The sequence below is a fragment of the Octodon degus genome, unplaced genomic scaffold, assembly GCF_000260255.1.
Source record: "Octodon degus isolate 3935 unplaced genomic scaffold, OctDeg1.0 scaffold00045, whole genome shotgun sequence".
NCBI classification, from domain to species: Eukaryota; Metazoa; Chordata; class Mammalia; order Rodentia; family Octodontidae; genus Octodon; species Octodon degus.
In genome coordinates, this window is record NW_004524621.1 from 10,971,098 (window position 1) to 10,994,311 (window position 23,214).

The 23,214-nt window shown below is 41.7% G+C and overlaps 1 protein-coding gene across 4 annotated transcripts in view; it reads right to left on the reverse strand.

Annotated features, from left to right (window-relative positions):
* The window catches only part of Rusc2 (RUN and SH3 domain containing 2), an 80,729-nt gene that overhangs the window by 12,578 nt on the left and 44,937 nt on the right, over positions 1 to 23,214 (reverse strand). For all 4 annotated transcript variants that reach the window (XM_023715900.1, XM_023715899.1, XM_004631873.3 and 1 more), the window contains exon 2: positions 5,558 to 7,654. In XM_023715900.1, the coding sequence (XP_023571668.1) occupies positions 5,558 to 7,586 (2,029 nt within the window). In that variant the 5' untranslated portion in view covers positions 7,587 to 7,654. The remainder of the gene's footprint in view (positions 1 to 5,557; positions 7,655 to 23,214) is intronic.

Here is a 23,214-nt window from a genome sequence, read left to right on the forward strand (position 1 = left end):
TTTTTTTTAGACAGGGTCTTGCTCTGTATCCAGGTTGGCCCTGAACTCACTTTGTAGCCCAGACTGGCCTTGAACTTGCAGTGATCCTCCTGCCTCAGTCTCCGGAGTGTTAGGATTACAGGCGTGTGCCACCAGGTGTGGCTAATAATTTCCATTTCAATCCATGGCCAGCCTACCATTTCCTTTGTGTCTAAGGCCTAAAGTCAGAGTTACAGGTTTTCAGTATTAAGGTTACTGACTTCAAGCTTTTGCTTATTCATCACTCCATCTTCACTCACATTAGTGTATTTCATTCTTGAGCAAATCTAACCATAGCAAAATACTTCTTTACTTGCAGCCAAGAACCAGTACTCCTCTGCTGCCTGCCCCTCCTGCTCACGTATGATGGAAAACTCAGAGCCCACATCTGCTCTCTCTGCACAGAGACTGGACCTCACTTGTTCTTTTAGCCGGTCTTTAGGTTAGTGTCCTCCAAGACCCAGAACTCAGAACTATCAGAATTATGTGCAGTCAGTAACTGTACACACTGTGTTCTCAATAAACTCTCCATGCTGTGGACATGAGTGAACACAAGGTGGTGCCCTAAGCATTTGAAAGCCTGGCTGTGGCTGCTGGCAAGTTGGCCCAGTATTCTTGACAGGCCAGGAAAAAATGGAGACATTAAGTTATCTGCCCAAGTTCACACAACCAGGAAGTGGCAGAGCCACAATTCTAACCAAGCCAGGGCCTGACTTTAAAGCCAATATTCTTTATGCCACATTGTAAGACATATTAAGTGGTGTCAGGCGGGGTTTTCCTACCCCTCATCTCATTACATCAAGGGATGGGAACCACAGCCTCATCAGGGAGGTAGCTCAGGATCATGCACTGAGGACATTTTCGGACTACACCTTCCTGCTACCCCCTCTGTGCTGAGAGAGCACACTGTCATTCTCCTTTGTTCACTAGGTCCTAGTCATACTTTCTTCCAATCTATTTTTTAAAAAAATCTTTTATTTATTTGGTACAGGGTCTCACTATACAGCTGACTCCTAGTGATCCTCCTGTCTCAGCCTCCCCAGCGCTGGGATTACAGGCATGCACCACCACGCCCAGTTTTGGTGGCCGGCACAACACACCCAGGGTTCTAGGGTTGGCACAGCATGCGGTACTGAGGATCAAACCTGGGTCCTTGTGTTTCCCAGGCAGGTGTTTAGACTACTGAGCTATCTCCCCAGCCTCAAGCTTAATTACGCCAAATTCATGAACAACTTAGGACCTTTTGCATATGCGCTTCCTTCTGCCTGAATCTCACTGCTCAGCCACAGCTCTAGCACCACTCCCTGAAGACCTTCTCTGACAGCCACAGAACTCCAGCACGCACTCTCTAGCCACACGCTGGTTTCCTTTTCTTTTTGGCATTTTTCATTATTAGATATTATCTTTTTATGTGTATACTGCCTGTTACTTTTCATAAGAGTTCCATTAAATTAGGATTTTATAGTGTTCAGTGCAGCATCTCTAGCACCTAAAACAGGGCCTGGTAGCAGAGCAGGTCCTAAACAATCCAATGAAGGATTCTCTTTTGATTCAGGGATTTCACTGCAGCAGAATCATCTTGCATAAATCAGCTAGTTTCTTGGCTTGCTCAGAATTGCCATTGCTTATCATCTAGTTTCTTACAACACCAGTTTACTGTATTTTCTCTTCTGTGGTTCCCACTGCCCACAGAATAAAGTCTAAAATGCTCAGGTAGGTACATGTGCCTGTCACAAATTAGGCTGCTCTCTCTTCTGTATACCTCCACACCTATCATGCCCACTGACGACTCTTCCCACTCTGTCCCCATTTTTAAGTGCACTGCTTTTTTTTTTTTAAAATTATTTATTTATTTTTACATTTATTTAGTGTGTGTGTGTGTGTGTGTGTGTGTGTGTGTGTGTGTCCAGCTCAGCCCACCAGGGGGCAGGGCTGGCTGGCATGTGGTGCTGGGGGATCGAACTGCGGTCCACTGTGCTTTACTAAGTTTGTTCTAAGTAGGTGCTTTAGACCACTGAGCCATCTCTCCAGCCCCAGTGCACTGCTTTTTCCACTGGGAATGTCTTCTTTTTTTCCATTTATTTAATCATATTTCAAGGCTTAGGTGACACTGGCTGCCTGAGTAGGTCCTCTCACCACAGCTCTATAAGCCCTCTGCATAAAACATGTCTGGATTAATGCTTTAGTGCTACTCTCACAAACCCTCCCTCCTAGGCTCCTGGGACATGATGTGGGCAGAAGAGTAAGATCAGGTAAAGAAGGGGGCCACTTTGTGGCATGGGTTTTACTTTCAAGGAAGACAGAGAACACATTTTCTCGCTATGCTATATGACAGCCCTTCAGAAAACTGGAGATGTGGATCAGAGCGTGTTCACCTACCTGTGCTCTGCTCTGGGTAAAATAGCCTTAGTTTTTTTTTTCTTAAAATTTACTGATGTGGAGCAGAGCATAGCAGCGAGCATTCTCTGGTTCAGGAGTATAGATTGTTATCAACTCTTCCCTGTTGAAGTCTATGAGGAAATCTAGGATTTTAACTTTCCAAACTGCTGACTCACATTTAAGTTTGCAATCAATTAAATATCCCAAGTTAACTCAAGTACAGTTTACATATCAAACTTTATTAAGATATGGCAAAATTTAGCTGGGTGCGGTGGCACCCACCTGTAATCCCAGCATTCTGTGAGGCTGAGGCAAGAGGACTGCAAGTTTGAGCCCAGCCTGGGCAAAGTAGCAACTTAGTGTAACCCTGTCTCAAAATAAAAATATTTTAAAAGGGTCAGGGATGTAGATCAGTGAGAAGGACCCAGGAACCTAGGCTCAGGATCTCAGTGTCTTCTCAGCTCCTTTCTACAAATAGGAAACAGGAACAAGTTAAATAATTCACCAAATTACCTATTCTGTTGTTTCAAAAATATTTTAATATAATGCTAATTTGTTTCATTTATACTACTAGTGTCATTTTACTGAAAAGAAAATTGAACTATTGTTTGTATCTTCTATATAAGTCTCTTTTGTCTATGTTTTATACTCTGAATAATTACTTTTAAGATTATGATACACAGCAAATTAATTATTGCTATCCTCTTATTATTTTGTTATGAACTATTTTTTCATAAGTTGACAAAAGAAAAAAGGAATAAATGAAGTCAAGGAAAGAACTCTGTTGCAGGTCACTGGAGCCTATAACACAGAGTAGTATCTTGCTATGAAAAATCTTATCTGGTAGAAAAAATACTTTTAATGGCTTTCCTTCCATTTTTTTTCACGAAAAAAATCGTTTATTTATTTATTTGGTACAGGGTTGCGCTACGCAGCTGAGACTCATAATGATCCTCCTGTCTCAGCCTCCCCGAGCTGGTATTACAGGTGGGCACTGACACAGCTGGTTTTGGTGGCCACCAGGCATGTGGTACCAGGGATCAAACTGGATCCTTGTGCTTGCCAGGCAGGTGCTTAGACCACTGAGCTATCTCCCCAGCCCCCTTCTTTCCATTTCTGACCAGGATTTTTCTTGCCCTCAGAATACCAGTCATAGCACCCATCAGACACAACGATCCCTGCGCTCTGAGAAGGGAGGGGCTTCCAAAGCCCCTGACCAGTTGCTGCCTCTGCCTCTTCCTGGGAGACTGCCTTGCGTCCTCTGCCACAAGACCAGCTCCTCCCTGTATGCTAAGCAGCCTCAAGTTCTTTATTTGGTTGACTCTTTTTGAAACTTCTCTTTTGGTTCCTCAGATATTACTATCTTCTAGTTTTTCTTCTACTTTTCTGGCTAATTCATCTCAGTCTTTTTTAAAAAATGTATGTATTTGGGGCTAGCAAGACAGCTCAGCAGACTAAAGTGCCTGCTTAGGCAAGCGCCCGGGATCTCTGTTTGGTTTGATCCCTGGCACCACACACTGTGCTAGCCCCACCCCCAGAGTGGGCTGAGCTGGTGACAGAGTCCTGGTGTAGTGGTGCATGCCTGGGATTACAGGCATGCACCACTACACCCAGACTTCAGTCTGTTTTAAGGCTTGCTCTGTTCACCTTATAAATCACACTGTCTTTAGAGCTTTACCTTGTTGGCTTTATAATTCCACACATTCTTCCTAGTAGCTCTCACTACTCACATAGCTTTGACTACACTCTTACTGCAATAATTTTCCAGTCTACATGGTGGTTTCTCAAGACTTTAGCAACACCCCTTCCCACCCATGTTTCACTGAAGCTACCAGTCATCTTTCTAAAATGCAAATCAGAACACGTTACTAAGCAAACAAAAAACCAAACCAAATGACAACACAGCACTTCTTTGATTAACATCTGCCCATGGTTCCACGCCCATCCCTCAATGGCTGTACCAAATTATTGTACTTGGAATCCCTGGAAAAGTATCAGACCATACCATGCCTTTGTGCAGACCATCCTATGAGTCTGGGACATTTTTACAAGTCTCTACCAACCCTAATTCTAATTATTTTCTAACTGGGCTTAAATGTAAACAATCCTCCCCTGACATTTCAGTTTAATTTAGGTATCCCTGTCACTGGCCAGTACCATACATTGCCATCTTTGCATGTTAATGATAAGTCTTCTTTTCTGTTTCTGTCTCCAGGTGGAATTTTCTGGGGGCAGAGCCTGTCTCAGTCTCAGTCATTATCCCTCTGTCACCAGAACCATCTTAACATGGAGACTGGCATAAAATAATTGCTTAAAATGTAATAAAGTTGAGCAGGAGAGGGTAAAGGCTGGCTGAGGCAGGCCAGGTCACAATATTTTTTGTAGAGAAGCAAGGTTACTACATTGCCCAGGCTGGCCCCCGTCGATCTCCCGAGTGTCTGGAACTGTAGTGTGCATCCTGCACCTGGCTTAGGTCTCAGGCTCATTAGAGATCAAAGAATGGACTTCACTAATTCCAGAGTGGCTTTTCTGTTGTATATATCCTTCAGCACTGTACATTTTCAATGTCTTGTCACTCTTCAGCAAATCTATTTCTATTTTACAGTCTATTTACTGTACCATAATCTTTCCAGTTATTCAAGTTTGGAATCAATCTTCTGATTACTTGTTTCCCGATATGTCAGGATCATTAAGACCTACTGATTGACTATCTTCGATGTACAGTACCTTTTTCCCATACTTTAAAAAATTTTATTGTGGTGTACAGTACTTTTTATGTATTTAATACAGGGTCTACAGGGTCTCACTATATAGATCAGACTTGTAGTGATCCTCTTGTTTATAGCTTCTCAAGCACTGGGATTGCAGGTGTGCACCACCACACCCTGGGGGTGTGGGGCCCACGCAGCACACCGGGGATCAAACCCCAGTCCCTGTGTCTAAGCAGGTGCTTTAATCAGCTGAGCTATCTGGCAGGCCATGCTGTACAGTACTTTTTAAGCCATTTTTTAAGACTCTCTTCTCTTTCCCTGCTCCTACCCCAGTGCAGCAGACATGCCCTAGACTGAAAAGATAACAGATGAATGCAGCAGTTGCCAGGGACCTATTATGAGGAAGCCATGCATGTATTCTGGTATTCTCTAGCCTCTGAGTTCCTTACCGTCAGCTCTAGCTCTTGCATCCCTCTTGGTATGGCTGTTGGCTGGGCTCCCTGGGAGAGCAGGCCCTGGATCCATCAGCTGTGCCAGGGGGCCTTGCCCAGCAGCTCTGAGGCCAGCAGATGGAATCTCATTGGACTGAGGGCCCTGACAGACCTGGGTGGACCAGGGCTCTGGGCCAAGTAGGTCCAGGCCTGGCCCCAAGGGCATGGGTGGCAGGCTATGGCTACAGAGAGTACCTTCATCCAGTGCACCCACCCTATCCTGCTGGGCTTCTTGGATGGGTGAGAACTCCTGGGAGGAGTCCCCAACGCTCACTCGGCGTGGAGGGGAGCCAGAACCTGCAGCTTTTTTCCGGCACTTGGCCAGCTCAGCAAAGGAGGTGACCCTCTTGGGTGGGGAGCTAGGCCCAGCCAGGGCTGCAGGGCCCTCACTCAAGCGTACTGGGCAACTTAACATGCGTTCCAGTGAACCCAGGCGGACAGGAGGGCTGCGCTCAAGGCTGCGGTCATAGCTGCGAGAGCGCTGGCGTCCAGTGCTGAGGTTGGGGGGTGAAGTATTCGTGTAGACTTGCCCCTCGAGCACAGTGGGGCCCACAGCCGCTGCTGCTTCTGCTGAGGAGCCCACTGCTTCTTGTTCCTCTGGCTGGATTTCTGGCTTCTGGAAGAGGTAATACTCAGAGGGCCGACTGGGGCCAGGGTCTGGCTCAGAGCCTGGTGGGGGGCTTATCTTGGTGTGTTCTTCAGAGCAACTAGTGATGGAAGAGCCAGCTGGGCTTGGGGATGACTGAGAGGACAGGTCACAGGTGACAAGTTTATAGTAATTTTGTGTGGCCACAACAAGGCGGGCCTGGCTCTGGAAGCACGCTGTGAGGTCAGCCACAGCTGGGCATGGCTCACAGTGTGGGCGGTAGGAGTTGCAGTTGGCATCAAGCTCAGGAGAGGAGGCATGGGGACAGCCACAGCCCCCTTCCCTTCCTCCACTTGCAGGGTGGTGGGACTCGCAAGACATCTTAGACTCTGCTGGGGAGGGTTGCAGGTCCAGGTAGAAGGCGCCAGGGTCTGAGTGGCTGCAGAAGGAAGAGTCACTGCAAGACCGTGGGGCAGAGTTGAGATTGGCGCGGGAATTACCATGCATCTTGTTGTAAAGCGTGCTGAAGGTGACCAGCACACCATCTGAACTGTTGCAGGAGGAGTCACTGACGTAGCCCATGGACTGGTCAGCCGCCTCAGACTGACTGGATGTGCTACTGCAGCGGCAGTGCTGTGCTCCCAAGCCAGAGCCTTCCGGGTTTCTCGGGGATTCATCTGAACTGAGCTTCCACTCCTGGTCAAAGGAGAAGCCAGAGGTATCACTGGCGCCCCCTCCACTGCCGCTCCCACCAGGCCCCCCACACTCGTCCAGCTCCATAGTCTCTGCTTCTAGCTCTGGCCGACAGCAGTGGCCAGTGCCATGCTGCTGGGTATCCAGGGTTGTCACTGGGTCCTGTTCCTGCCCCTCCACCACTCCAGCTCGACCATGTGTAGCCACCCAAGGCCTGCCCACTCTAGGGCCAGACGGTGGCAGCTGGAAAGAAGAGAGATGAAAGGTAGGCTGGCCAGTGCTATGCAGGTGGAAGGACTGCTGGGTAGCACTGTCACTGATGCTGTCATCATATAGGTCACCAAGTCCTGGCTCACCCACTCCCTCTTGCAGCAAGAATGGATTATGTCGTTTGGGTGCCCCAGGGCCTCTTCCATCTCGGCTTCTAGTCTTGGTGCTGTCTGCAGACCGTGCGGATGCCCCTGGAGCAGAGTGCAGACTGCTGTACAGCAGGGAGTCAGCTTGTCCTAGGTCTTGGTCAGGCTGGGTGACACCCAGCTCAGTTGGGCAGAAGGGATTGGATCTTGTGCTCGCACTACCTCCACTTGCCCCTCCACAGCACTGCCTGTCTGGAACTTGACAGTGCACCAGGGGGATGTGGTGGACGATGAGGGTCTCTCCAGTCAGCTTTGGAGGACTATCCATTCTGGAAAGTTCGAGTAAGGGCATCAACAGCACCAGACACTGCCCCCAGAGCCCAGTGGGGCAGAACACATTTCATCAGGAGAGCTTGGCACCTGGAAAGAAAGGGAAAGAAAGGGATCCTAGTGTCACCTCACTGGAAGTCAGGGACATACCCTTCCCCACAGAGGTTTCAGATGGAGAAAGAGTCCAAAAGAAGAAACTGCGCCAGGCAAGATAGAATCATGATGGCACAGCCTGATATGGTTGGTGGGAAGGCCACCACACTCTGCATTGCACAGGTCCAAATCCTGAGTTCCTCTGCATTTTAAGGTCACCCTGCATGCAATTGTGACAAAAGCCTGGGCCTCTTTCAACACATTCGGTCTGGGGATTTCAGGGTCAGCCCTTTCCTGTTCTCTTTCAAGCACTTTGTCCTTAACAGTAAATGACTAATTTCAGTTACAAAAAATGTATGGATAGTGACGTCACTAAGAATACAAGGCACTGAGAGGTACAGAGATGCCTTATACACAGCTATAGACTTACAGATGGACAAAACCATGACTAACATATCAGGTACTCACAGAAGTAAGCTACAGTTCTCTAAGAAATATATACTCTATCACTCAGCCACCTCCTGTCCAATTTCTCCTCAGTCGTTTCTCTTCTTTCCCCTTTTAAAATTTTTATTTATTTATTTGACTAAGTGACTATCTTTTCTGCTATGAACTCCACAATGCCTGTTTTCTCTGACAACATATTGGGCTACATATTGTTACCATCTTCACTGCCATCCTGTACTGAAGTTTCCGAATGCAGGCTGAGGTGGGCCCTAGAATGCCTGCAAGTATGGCTAGTGTTGCCCTCTCCCCTAGCACAGGGAGTGGGGGTTATTTATATCTCCTGTATCATGCTATCGCAAGCCCTGGCAAACATGAGAGGCCTAGCACAGGCTTAATATTTGTCTAGCTCATGGCACAGACCTAAAGTACACAAACTCTGCTCAGTTTTTACTAAAACTGTCACTACTAGAGTCCCTTAGAAAGCCTTTTCTTTCCAATTTTACTTCTAATAGGCTAAAGTTTTCTCTAGTTCAAGGTTGTCTGGCCTCAGTGACAGGGTTTGTTCTGCGCTCCTCTGGTCTCTGGGCAGCATTGTGGCAGAGTGGCCTCCTTGAGTTCCAGTCTGCTGGGGCTCCAAGTCCAGCGCCCAACAGCCTTCATTCATTCAGCCGCCTCCTGTCCAATTTTTCCTCATTCATTCCTCTTCTTTCCCCTTTTAAAATTTTTATTTATTTATGATACAGGGTCTCACTACACAGATTGGACTCATAGTGATCTTACTGTCTCAGCCTTCCCAGCACTGGGATTACAGGTGTGCACTACCATGCCTAGTTTCGGGGCAGGCACAGTGCACCCCAGGTTCCAGGTCTCGGCATAGCATGCAGTACCAGGGATTGAACTTGGGTCCCTGCACCGACAGGCAGGTGCCTAGACTGCTGAGCTATCTCCTTAGCCCCTTCTTTCCCTTTTTACAGTGGCTTTTTTTTCTTTTTTCTTCTTTTTGGCGGAACCAGGGATTGAACTCAGGCCCTTGTGCTTGCCAAGGAAGCACTTATTCTACTGTGCCATCTCCCTGGCCTTTTTTTTTTTTTTTTTCAGAACCAGGGATTGAACTCAGGCCCTTGTGCTTGCCAGGGAAGTGCTTATTCTACTGAGCCATCTCCCCAGTCCCCTTTCTCTTTTTAATTACTATCATTTTCCTTTCACCCACTGTGACTTTAAAATCCATTACCTTTCTTATTCATCATTTAACTAAACCCTTGACACTACCAATTTCTTAAATGTAATTCATTTAGATTACAAGGCCACTGCTTCCCATGTGGAATACAGAAAGAGCTAGGTGAGTTACATACGCTCAAGGTCATATCTATATCTATATCTCTCTCTATATTTTTAATGTATTTGGTTGTTGCAGGGTCTCACTATGCAGCTTGGACTTGTGGTGATCCTTCTGCTTTCAGCCTCCCCAGTGCTGGGATTACAGGCGTGCGCCACTACACCCAGACTCTGGCTGGCTCAGCCCACCCTGGGGTGGGGCTTGTGCAGCATGTGGTACCAGGGGTTGAACCACGGTTCCTGAGCTTGCCTAAGCTTGCCTAAACAGGTACTTTAGTCCACTGAGCTGTCTTGCCAGCCCAATAATTTTAAAAAAATGCAACTGGGTAACAAATATTGTGTGAGAGACATTACAGTAAAGTATAATTATCTGTATTAAATCTCACATTTTTAATGTATTTTGCACAGAGTCTCACTACATAGCTTGGACTCATAGTGATTCTCCTATTCTCAGTCTCCCTGGCACGGGGATTACAGTCATGCGCTACCATTTCTAGACTTGGTGGCTGGCTCAGAGCACTTGGGGGCATGGCTGGAACAGCATGTGGTGCTGGGGATCAAACCCCAGTCACTCTGCTTGCCTAAGCAGGCACTTAGTCCTCTGAGCTATCTTGCTGGCCTTATTTGTATTAAATCTAATCACATTCAAATTAAGAAAAAAGTATTTACAATCTTTTTTTTTCTTCATTCCTTTTCTGAGAGGAAGTCGCTTTTGTTAGACTCAAAACTCTTGTGTTTTGACTAGAAAAATGGGTAGAGAGGTACAAAGGTGGAAGCTAAAATGACTTACAAGAATGTTATAAAAGAAAGCATAAGACTAAATCATTGTTATCTTGGACCAGATGATGGTTTGTAGAAGACCAAAAGCACAAATGACAAAAGTAAAAAACATAAACTGGACTCTACAGAAAATTAAACATATTTGTACTTCAAAGGATACTACTGGGGTTGGGGAGATAGCTCAGTACAATAAACACTTGCCTGGCAAGCGCAAGGGCCTGAGTTCAATTCCTGGTTCCACCCCCCACCCCCCAAAAAAGGGATACTACTAAGAAAATGAAAAGCCATGTGTAATGAATATGATCAAAATACATTATATACACTGAACAACTGAACAACCACCCAAATATGTGAAACCAGGAGGAGCATAGGGTAGGGAGGGGTGAAGGATGAGTAAGGCATGTTATATGCACATACAAATTTGCTAAAATGAAACCTATACAACCTATGTAAGCTAATATGTACTGATGATAATGTGGGTTAAAAATGAAAAGTCAATTCAAAGAATGGAGGAAATACTTGCAAATCATATACCTGAGACTTCTAATTAGAATATATTAAAAACTTACAACTTTTACAGCTCAACAATTAAAAAACAACTCAGAAAAATAGGTACAGCATATTTTCAAAAGTAATCTACAGATTCAATGCAATTTCTTTCTTTTTTTTTTTTTAGTAGTATTCAGATTTATTTATTTGTTTTGTATTTAGTACAGGGCTTACAAGGTCTCGCTACACAGATTGGACTCAGTGATCCTCCTGTTTTCAGCCAATGCAATTTCTATAAAAATATTAACAATATTCTTCACTAGAAAAAAAATCCTAAAATTCACATGGAAGTACAAAAGACCCAGAAGAGTCAAAGTAGTCCTGAGCAAAAAGAACAACACCTGATTGCAAATCACACTACAAAGCTATACTGACCCAACAACACTGTACTGCTGCAAAAACAGACCAGTAACCAATGGCATAGAAGACTCAAAAACAAATTCATGCACTTGTACTCATCTGATTTTTGATAAAGGTGCCAAAGACATGTTGGAGAAAAGGTCGTTTCTTTAATTAACACCAGGGACATAAAACCCTGGTTTACAACAACCCACCCACATTTTCCTACTGTAAATTTATACCTTAGCATAACAGCAGCCCCATCTCTGCAGCTGGGCCTGGGGACTGCAGGGAGCAATCCTCATGCTTACCCACATGGTAAAATGAAAGGCAAGCTGTGTGCCTGTGTGCAGAAGTGTGAAACTGGGATTTCTACCCAATAATGGTCCATCTGATGGGTTCTGCATATGTTTACCTGAGCATCATGGGGTAAAACATTTGCAGCACTCTTTTGTTCTGTACTACCATAAATGGAATGTGGCTGTACCTGGGACCCAGCAGTAGCTGTGCCTGGGGAAGGCAAAACCCACCCGTGCTTTCACCCACTTGGCAGATGAATGGTGAGGTGTGTGCAGGAAATCCAAAGTGGCAACAGGTGAGTTTCACCCATGAAATTCTCATTGCTAAATTTCTGTGCATTTAGGATTTGTTTTAAAGCTTTCTTTTGATTTTTTTCTGGTAGAAGTAGCCCAGCTCAGTACCATGGCACACGGAAAACCAGATTTGCAAGTTTTGGGGTGGTCAAAGGTGACTCATCAGGGCAGGCATGCTGGTACATGCCTGTAATCCCAGCATTAGGAAGGCTGAGGTAGGAGGATTACTGTGAATTTAAGGCCAGCATGGGCTACATACGTAGGGTCAAAGCTAGCCTGTATTACATAGCAAGACAAGGCCTCAAAACAGAAAAAAGCAAAGCAAAGCAAAACAGAAAAGTGACCCATCAGATCATTCATGCATGGATGAGGAAGATGATAATAACTTTGACACTGGCCGTGTGAACCAATGTTCCTGTGACAGTAAAATGGAGCAAGAGTCCACCGATATAGACACAGGGAAGTGCGGACCTCCTCGATTCAGATGATGCAGAAAACAGCAATGTGAGTGCACATTTGACTTAAATGGTACAAAATGGTCACACAACCAGATGGAACGGTCTAATGTTAGAACTAGGTCTAAAAATACAGTGAAGATCTTGGCAGGGGTGAAACCTATTGGATAAAATGCCAGCACTGCCATTCAAGGTTGGGAATTGTTTGTAACAGACAAAATGTTACAAGATATTGTTAAATATACAGATGTATATACTAATAACCATACTAAAAATGTACTTATTTTGACACCTCACTAGCTGACCTGAAAGCATACATGGGTCTGCTGTACTTAGCAGGGCTTTCTCATGGTAACCTCACAGATTTGAGGTTTGTAGAATAACGACACTAAGGAGATTTGATTTCTTTCAAAATTGCTTGAGTTTTAAAGAAAAAGAACTGATAATCTGGCTGCTATCTGCTCACGGTTTGGGACACCATCTGAGTATGTGATTATTAATGAATGTCTTGTAGCATTTTATGGTTGCTGAGGCTTCAGGCAGTATATTTCCTCAAAATCTTTAAAATATGGCATAAAAATTTACGCCCTTGGAGATGTAAAGACATTATGCTTGCTTGCTTGCTTTCTTTCTTTCTTTCTTTCTTTTTTTTTTTTTTTTTTTTGTCTTTTTGAGATAAGGTCTTGCTATGCAGTTCAAGCTGGCCCTGGGCTCACTTCATAACTTCATAGTCCAGGCTGGTCTTGAACTTGCAAGGATCCTCCTGTCTCATCTCCTCCTGAGTGCTTGGATTACAGTCGGGTGCCACCACACCTGGCCTTATAGTGTTCTCAATTGAGAAATTTATCATAGAATTCAGCCACCAGGCCCTTATTCATATAGTAATAAGCCAAATGATGTTATGAATGGACTTGTTCCCATCTCCCAAACTAATCGGAACTAATTTGATAATTGACTTCCCAGTTTCCAACTGCTCTTACATTTGCTAACAGAGCTCAAGTTAACCAGTGCAGGAACTGTATGCAGGAATGAAGCAGAAATTCCAAAGGAAATGTTGCAATTGCAAAACAATTTTTGGATTTCAGAAAGATATAATATTGGCCTTGTATATGTCAAAGAGAAAAAAGTGATACTGCTAATGTCAGCACTGCCCATGGTAGAAACACTGATAGGGAAACCCTGAAATGGAAGCCTGAGATAGTAATTTTCCATAACAAAACCAGAGGTGGAGTAGATGTTGATGAGTTATGGCAGCAATTACGACGTTACCTGAAACACAAAATGTTGGCCAATGGTTATGTTTTACTTGATCCTAAACACATGCAGCATAAATAGTTTGACAGTTTACAAAGAAAATAACAAGTGCAAAGCATTGTGGAGAAATTTTCTTAGAATTTTGGGACTGCAATTCATAAGAGAACATTTACAGATGAAGAAAACCAAAATGTTTCTGCCCAGTGGTCTATGCAAAAAAATTGGCAAGCACACTAGTGAGCTGACAGGTGAACAGGCAGAAGCACTATTTCATAGACTTCTTATGACACAGGAAACCCAAAAAGATATCAACTGTGCCCTTTAAAAAAGAACAGGAAAACAAAACATATGTGCTATCCGTCTTAAGTGATACATGTGTATGGAAGATGCAGTTTTTATGTGTGAAGACTGCTATAATGGCAGACTATGTTAGTTAAGAGCAGCTTAACTGAACTGGCTCAGCAATCCTATACCCAAGGGTGGCTTGTTACCTGGATGATATAAAGGATAAGTGAGGAAGGACAGATCTGCTTCTGTTTCTTCAGAGGAGCTCCAGTCTTTGCCTTCAGCATGGATGTCATCTTCTGGCTTCCAGCTTGACTCTTCAGCTTCCATGGCAGACTCTTCAACCTTCTAGAGCAGACCGTTTGGCTTCCAGTATGATTCCTCCAGCCTTCCATCGCAGATGCACTGGCCTCCTGATATGGACTTGTATGGGACACTGTAGTGAGCCCCAGACCTTGGACTAAATCCTTCAGTCTCCAGCATGCAGAGGCTCTCTGCACGCTTCCTCATCAAAGTGTGGGTGACTATTATAAGCCAGTCTTGTAAGTTTTTATTCATTTGTATATCTTGTGTTATATGTATTTCTCTAGAAAAACACTGACTGAAATAACTGCTTTAGCTAAGACAGTTGAAGCAAAAATATTTCTGCTGTAGGCTTTTGTTCATATTTAAATTGTAGTTCACACAGGAATTTATTTCTGCTGTTTTCTTTTAGGTTTTGTAAGCAAGTAAACATTTGACGTGAAAATACTGATGTCTCTTCTAAGCACTCATTACGTATTTGATATTTTATTTTATTGACAACTTATTTTCCTGCTAAGTGCACATTTTACAATCTAGTAGGAAGCACCTGGCAGAACAGGAAGTCAAGAGAGGTGACAAGAATAGCTTAACACACAAGACAGAAGGTTAAGCACACGTGCCATCAGTGTCAGTGAGGTGTGTGCATGCAGTACACAGCTGACAGGTGTGAGGACTGCCTGGGGTGTGACAGGTGAAGCAAAGGTTATTTTTGTGGTAGAGTTCTATTGGCATTTTTATTGTTGTTCATATAGGAATTTACTTCTTGTTTTTTTTTTTTTTTTTTGCGGAACCGGGGATTGAACTCAGGCCCTTAAGCTTGCCAGGCAAGCGGTTATTCTACTGAGCCATCTCCCCGGCCCCTGGCCCCAGGAATTTACTTCTGATATGATCTTTCAGGTTTTATAAGTAAATACACAGCTGATGTGAAAATGTTGACATTTACTCTAAACATGCAATATATATTAAGAATTTTGTCAGTATTTTATGCTTCTGATAACTACATATTTTATAATAAGAACCCTCTCAAAAATAGTAAGAAGAATGAGATGTCAAATATGTCCTATAAAAAAGCCAAGAAAGCAAAACATTTGTGCTGTCAATGTAAGTGATATGTGTGTATAGAATGTGATATTGTCATGTGGGAAGATTACCTTAGGTATAATAAGATTATTTTTTATTTTTATTTTTATTTATTTATTTTTTTTGGTGGAACTGGGAATTGAACTCAGGCCCTTGTGTTGCCAGGCAAGCACTTATTCTATTGAGCCATCTCCCCAGCCCCAATATTATTTTTTAAAGAGAGTATAAATTATAAGTAAGGCAAAAAATTATAAGTGATACAGAATTTCACTTAACAGAGTAATATGAATTTTATGTTATTTGTTGTAATACATAGTGTTGTCTTCCAACCAGTTATTCATATTACCAGATATATGCATATAAAATCAGAAGAGAAAAAAAACCCAAAGAAATGTATAAGAAATTAAGAAGAGAAAAAGTACAAACAATTGAAAAAGGAGATCAAACAAATTAAACATTAACTGCTCCTTTCCACAGACTAGCAGAAATGGACAGCACAGTTGTCCAAACCATCCTGCTTACATACATAGATAAATCCCTTTCCCCCACTCCTTCTCCTGTCCTTCTCCTCAACTCAGTAACTCTTTCCTTTTGAACAAGTTCATTCCTTTTTCCCAGTACCTATTGTGCCCTTCAGATTCCATTTTTCTCTTTCAGATTCTCACACTAAGGAGACAATATGATGTTTGCACATGCGGGTCTGATTTATTTCACTTAAAAATATATTCTCTAATTGTGTCCATTTACTGACAAAAGACTCAAATTTATTCTGTTTTATAGCTGAATAATACTCCATTGTGTAAAAATGTCCCATCTTATTTATCCATTCTTCAGTTGATGGGCATCTGGGTTGTTTCCAGGATTTAGCTACAACAAATTGTGCTGTTATAAACTTGGGTGCACATATATCACTGTGGTATGAGGTTTTCAGTTCTTCTGGAAAAATATCCAGGAGGGAAATAGCTGACTTGAATGGGATCTCCAAACCTACATTTTTAAAGACTCTCCACACTGATTTCCATAGTGGTTATATCAGTTCGCATTCCCACCTACAGTGCAGAAGGGTTCATTTTTCTTCTCAGCCTCTCCAGCATTTGTTATTGGCTGACTTCTTGATGTTGGCCTTTTTTTCTGGGGTGACATTGAATCTCAGTGTTGTTTTAATTTGCATTTCTTGAATGGCCAATAATGTCGAACATTTTTTCATATATTTACTTGCCATTTGTATTTCTTCCTCTGAGAAGTGTATATTCATCTCAGATGAAGATTATTTTTGTTGTAGTATTCTATTGGTATTTTCATTGTAGTTTATTTATTTATTTATTTATTTGGTATGGGAATTGAACTCAGGACCTTGTACTTGCTAGGCAGGTGCTGTGACGCTGAGCTATATATCCCTGGCCAAGGAATTTATTTCTGATGTTATCATTTAGACTGTGTACACCAAAAATGTTGAGGTTGAAAACTGACATTTTTATAAACACTCAGTAAATATTAAAAATTTAATACTTAAATTTTTTGATATTTTTTGTTAAGTACTCGTTTAATAGAATAAAACTCAGAATTAAAATTAATGATTCATCAATAGAAATATTCTATAGAGTAAACGTGAGTACTATACATCTATAATAATGCACCTTTATAACAAAATTAATGTTTCCCTGGTATGGAAATGCTGGGAGAACTGGATATACACATATAGAAGCTAAAACTAAATCCCTATCTCTCATTCTGTACTAAAATCAAATCCAAATGGATCAAAGACCTAGGTATAAGACTGGAAACAATGAAATTTCTAGAAGAAAACAATCAAATGAGTGAGACTATATCAGATTAAAATGCCTCTGCACTGAAGGAAACAACAGAGTGAAGAAGTGACTTACAGATTAAGAGAAAAATCATTGTTATCTGCTCTTCTGATAAATATTAACACCTATAATATATAAAATAGATTAAAAAATACACTTCTACCCTCCCGAATAACCCTATCAATAAGTAGGTAAATGAACAGACACTTCTCAAAAGAAATCATAACATGGCCAAAGGTTAATATGGGTTTGGGTTTTGTTGTTGTTGCTCGTTTGTCTTTTGAGAGTTCGGTTAAATAGTTCAGGTTGGCCTTGAACTCACTGTGTAGACCAGGCTGGCCTTGAATTTGCAGCAATCCTCCTTCCTTAGCCTCCTATAAATGGCCAATAAGTATATGATAAAAATGCTCAATATCGTCAGCCATTAGGAAAATGCAAATCAAAACATTGAATCAATAATATCAAACTGGGCAAGGCTGGGTGTGGTGGTGCATACTTGTAATCCCAACACTCAGGAGGCTGGGGCAGGAAGATCACTGAGTTTGAGGCCAACTTGGGTTATACATTGAATTTAAAGTCAGCCTGAATTACAATAGTGGACCTTGTCTCAAAAAACCAAACCAAACCATGGGCGGGGGAGATAGCTCAGTGGAATAACTACTTGCCAAGCAAGCGCAAGGTCCCGAGTTTGATCCCTGATACCACCAAAAAACAAACAAGCAACCAAACTAAACCAAAGAACAAAAACCAACCAATTAGAAAAACTTCAAGATGAAAAAAAAACAACAAAACTTCAAGATGGCCATACTCCCAGAACAGGTTACACAGATTCAATGCAGCTCAATAATACCAAAATCATACTTTACAGAACTAGAAAAGCAATCCTAAAATTCATATGGAAGTAGAAGAGACCTAGAACAGCAAACACAATTTTTGGCAACAGAATCAATGCAGGAGGCTTTGCAATACCTGACGTCAAGCTATACTACAAAGCAATAGTGACAAAAACAGCATGGCACTGGACCCAAAACATACATGGCCCATAGAATACAGAATATAGAAACTCCCACAGAAACAGTCAGCTATTTCATCTTTGACAAAAAGGCCAAAAGCATATTTTAGTGGAAAAGTAGTCTATTCAACAAGTGGTGCTGGGAAGAAGTATAAATGACCAAAAACTATATGAAAAATGTTCAACAGCTCTGGCCATTTGAGAAAGGCAAATTAAAACAATACTAGATTGCATCTTACTCTGGAAAGAAAAGCAATTATTAAGAAATCAAACAGTAGCAAATATTGGTGTGGTTAAGGTAAAATAGGAACCCTCTTATACTACTGGTGGTAGTAAACTAGTGAAACCATTATGGAAAACAGTGTGGAGATTTCTCAAATAACTGAAATTAGGCATTCTATATGACCCAGCTACCCCCTGCTACATATCTTCCCCAAAGAGCTTAAGACATAACTCTACAGCAATACATGCATGACTCATAGTAGCTAAATCCTGTATACTCAGTAACAGACAAATGGATATATAAAATGTGACATCTATATATAACAGAAGGCTTCCTGGCTATAAAGAAGGACAAATTTGAGATGTTTGTAGGAAATGGATACACCTGAGAAATATAATATTGACTGAAATAAACCAGACACACAAGCTCAAATATAGTATATTTATAGCATCTCTCATTTGAGTGAGGCAAGGTACAAACAGAATAATAAAGAATGGACCGAAGGGGACTAGGGGCAGATCTCTTGCGATAGGGAAGAGGACCAAAAGTAGAAATACCATTTGTTTTAGTTATTCTATTCCTTGGTAGATTCCCAAAAGAATTAAAGACACTATCTCATGGTGATATATGAATTCCCATGTTTATTGTAGTGCAATTCACAGGAGCTAGAATGTAGAATGGGCATGGGGGTGCATGCCTGTAATCCCAGCACTTGGAAGGCTGACATAGGAGGATCGCTGTGAGTTTCAGGCCGGCCTGGGCTCTATAGTGAATTCAACAGCCCTGACTACATAGGTCCTTTTTTAAACAAACAAACACACACAGAAACAGAAACCACCTGGATGACCATTAATAGCCAAATGGGTAAAGAAAATGTGGTATATATACACAATGGGATATTATTCAGTCATAAAGAAGAATGAAATTATGTCATTTATAGGGAAATGGGTGAAAAGTTAAATATTGGATATTTTCTCTTCTGCATGTAACCTACAAAAATGGAGCAATGACAGGAACATAAAAGGTAGACTTTTGTAGATGAGGAAAGGGATTGGAGAGGGGGAAAGAAAGAAGAGGGTGTTATTGGGATGAAAACAATCAGAATACATTATATGCACGTACCAACATACCAAAATGAATCTCATTATTTTGTGTTACTAATATGCAGTAAAGCAAACAGAAAACTGCACAAAGAATCTAAATACACATTTCTCCAAAGAAGACATGGAGTACCCATGAGCAAAAAAGAAAAGATGGATAACATCATTTGTTATCAGGGAAATAAAAACCACAATCAGACACCCCTTCCCTCCCATTAGGATGATTAAAGTACAAAAATACAGAAAATAGCAAGTGTTGATGATGTTAGGGAGAAACTGGAACCCTCAAACATTGCTGAGGGCACTGTAAGCGAAGCACACCTTTGGAAAGTCAGCCTGACAGCCCCTCAAAATGTTAAACATGGGGTTACAAGACCCACAAATTCTACTTCCAGGTATATGCCCAAGAGAAATGAAAACTTTATATATGTATTTTTTTGGGGGGGTACTAGGGATTGAACTCTGTACCTTACACTTACCAAACAAGTGTTTATGCCACTGAGCTATCTTCCCAGCACTCAAAAACTATATTTATACAAAAGCTTGTATACAAATGTTCATAGTAACAGTATTGGCAGTAGGGGAAAAAAAGGAATATATTCTTCAAATATTCCTCAATAGATGAATGGATAAAAAAGTGACATATATATGTAACAATATTATTCAGTGATAAAAGGAAGTTCTGGTATATGTTACAACCTGAATGAACCATCATGCTATATTTAGGAAGCTGGTCACAAAAAGCTTCCTTGAATGATTTCATTTATACAAAATGTACAGAACAGGCAAATCCATAGAAATAGAAAGATTAGTAGTTGCCAAGGGGTAGGGAATGGGGAACTCAAAAACTACAGAAGATTCTTTTTGGGGAGATAAGAAATGTTATGAAATCTGACAGTAGTGATGGTTACACAGTCAGAAATATGAAAACCATAGTGTTTTGTGGTATGTGAGTTATGTCTCAGAAAGCTTGTATAAAACTTTTGTCAAAACAAGAAACTAAAGATTGATGTTTCTAGGAAGAGGCATGGAGGAGTGAAGAAAAGTCAGTGGGAAGCACAGGAGGGGTGGTGTTTGCATGCCAGGTGAGCGTGAGATGAGAGACAAGGGTGGCACCTGGGAGAGAGACGGGGATACTTTTTAGAAAGCCTGGCTATAAAGCACATGAGATAATTTCCCTCTTCTCTTCTTCCCTTTTCTCCTTTCCCCCTTTTCTCTTATATGTGTAACCCACAAAAATGGAGCAATGACAGGTAACTAGAAGGTAGATTTTTGAAGATGAGGAATGGGAGTGAAGAAGGGGAAAGAAAAAACGAGGGGAAATGGATGTAAAATTTTCTGTTTGCTTTAGTGCATATTAGTAACACAAAATAGCAAGATTCATTTTGATATGTGGGTACATGCATATAATGCGTTTTAATTATTTTCATCCCAATAATCCCCTCTTCTTTCACCAACAAAATTTTAGGCTCAAATATATATGCTTTTATAAAGATAATAAAGTTGAAATCTTGGGGACACTAAAATTCCAAAAATAATAAAAAGTACAGAACAGAGTGTTATTAAAATAATGTCTTATTAGCTGGGTAGGATGGTGCACACTGTAGTCCCAACTGCTCAAGAGGGTGAGGCAAGACTCCTTCAACTCAGGAGTTCGAGGCCAGCCTAGGCAACACAGTTGAGACCCTATCTCAAAATAATAAACAACAGCAATAATAAAGTCTTGTTAATATGATTCCTGACTTGGAAAGATGTTCACAGAATACTAACTGAAAACAGCAGATTAGAAATAGCATATATAGCATGATACACTCCCCCCCCCCACAGGTCCTGGGGAGTACTAAGCTATATTCCCAACTCTTTTAAGCATTTATTTTGGGACATGGTCTCTCAGTTGTCTGGGCTGGCCTTGATCTTGTGGGTCTCCTGCTTCAGCTACTGAGTAGCTGGAATTATAAGCACGTATGACCATGCCTGGCAATATGGTACATTAAAAAAAAAACAAAAAAAAAAAAAACACCTGTATGTGTGGAAAAAATCTGAAACAGAATACAATAAAAGAGTATCAATTTCTACTAACTTTGGATTTTTTGCTTCATCTCTATATTCTAATTTGTATACATTATATATACATAATTTAAGCAATATTTTTCTTTAAGGAGGGCTGTTCTCCTTACATATAGTAGTAGGTTTCCCCTAAACTCCAGGCCATAATTTCAAGAACTGGATTAAATGAAGGGCAGAGATATTTCTTATACACATAGCATTAATTCTAAGAGTACCTCTGGGCTACAGATGTCTGTGATCATCTTCTTTTTTTGCGGAACTGGGGACTGAACTCAGGCCCTTGCACTTGCCAGGGAAGCGCTTATTCCACTGAGCCATCTCCCCGGCCCCTGTGATCTTTAATAGGTATTTAAAGCACCATTTTCAAGAGACATTCACAAATATACATACAGTATAGGACTTTATGGTCTGGCCCACAGAATCACTAATGGGTCATCCACGTAAAACATGCACAGAAGAGAGAAACCTAGTCACCTGAACCAGAAGTAAAAAAAAAATGCACAGGGAGGTGAAGGGAGCCCTTGGCTGGAGGGCACTGGCATGTGGGTTATTTTACGTTTACACAGCTTTTCCTGGACTAGAATGCAGGCCAGAGGTCAGAGACCGATAAGCACTGTCTCTAGAACTTACTACACAGTGCTTAGAGCCTGGCAGATGTGCATTATTTATGGACAATTTATTAAAAATGACCCATTGTTTGTACTTTATTATTGACTTATAGGATCTTTAAAACTTACTCTAAGTTAAGTCCTCTGTCAGAGATCTATCTTGTGAATATTTTCTCTCAATCTGTGGCTTAGTAGTTCTGCCCTTGCCCCAAATTATTCTATTCAATCTTGGCAGCTGGACAGCCAGAGGAAAGCACTGGGACACTTCTGTCTCAACAACTGTAGTGTATAGCTGCTCCTTGCCCCATTTTTGTGGTTAGCAGAAGTTTTTAATTTTATGAAGTCCAATTTATCATTCTTTCTTTTTAGGGTTAAAGTTTTCTGTATCCTAAGAAATATTTACCCATATCAAGGTCATAAAAATTTTCCTTTCTAAAAGTTATACGGTTTTAGCTTTTACAGAGGGATTACATCAGATTTTACTCTAAGGGCCAAGCGCTCTTATGACAGATTTCATAGTATTACTGTACGTTCTGCATCCTGGAGAGTCTTACTCCTTGATCTGTAGACAGCCAAGGGCAATGGCTGCCACTGGTGCCTCCAGAAAGCTCCAGTTGCGCAACTATACGGAAGTTCTGCAGGCATCTCATCACAGTCTGTATTGCAGTGCTCTACCCTCATGTTTTCTAGAAAGCACATTTTATGTATGTCCTAGCTCAGTGGTCCTCACACAAAGTTACCAAAACAAACAAGGCCATCTTTATTTTAAAAAATAAGAAAAGGACAACCAGAAAAGTGAAATTACTAGATCACTCAGTGAACAATTTAGATGGGGCCCAGGAATTCGAACTTTCAAACTTTTTTCTCCATCACTTAAGAAATTACTGAGAGGCTGGGCATGGTAGGACACGCCTGCAATCCCAGCATTCTGGGAGGAATGAAATAGATGGACCTGAAGCAATTTAGCAATTTAGCAAGACCCTGTCTCAAAATCAAAGAGCTGAGAATGAGCTCAGTGCAAAAGCCCTGGGCTCAATCCCCAGCAGTCCCTGAACCCCAAATACTTAAGACAATATTATGCTTTTCGCTAGATTTAAATACCACAGAAAACATGTGCTGAAAGCATGTCTAAGACTTCTTCCCTAGGAGTGAGCTATCCTATATCAAGACAAGTCCGTGAGTGCTATAAAGGTAAAGAGAAACACTAAGCTCATGCCAGACTCTTTTTTTTTAATATTTATTTATTTTTATTTATTACATTTATTTATTGTGTGTGTGGCCAGCTCAGCCCACCAGGGGGCGGGTCTGGCTGGCATGTG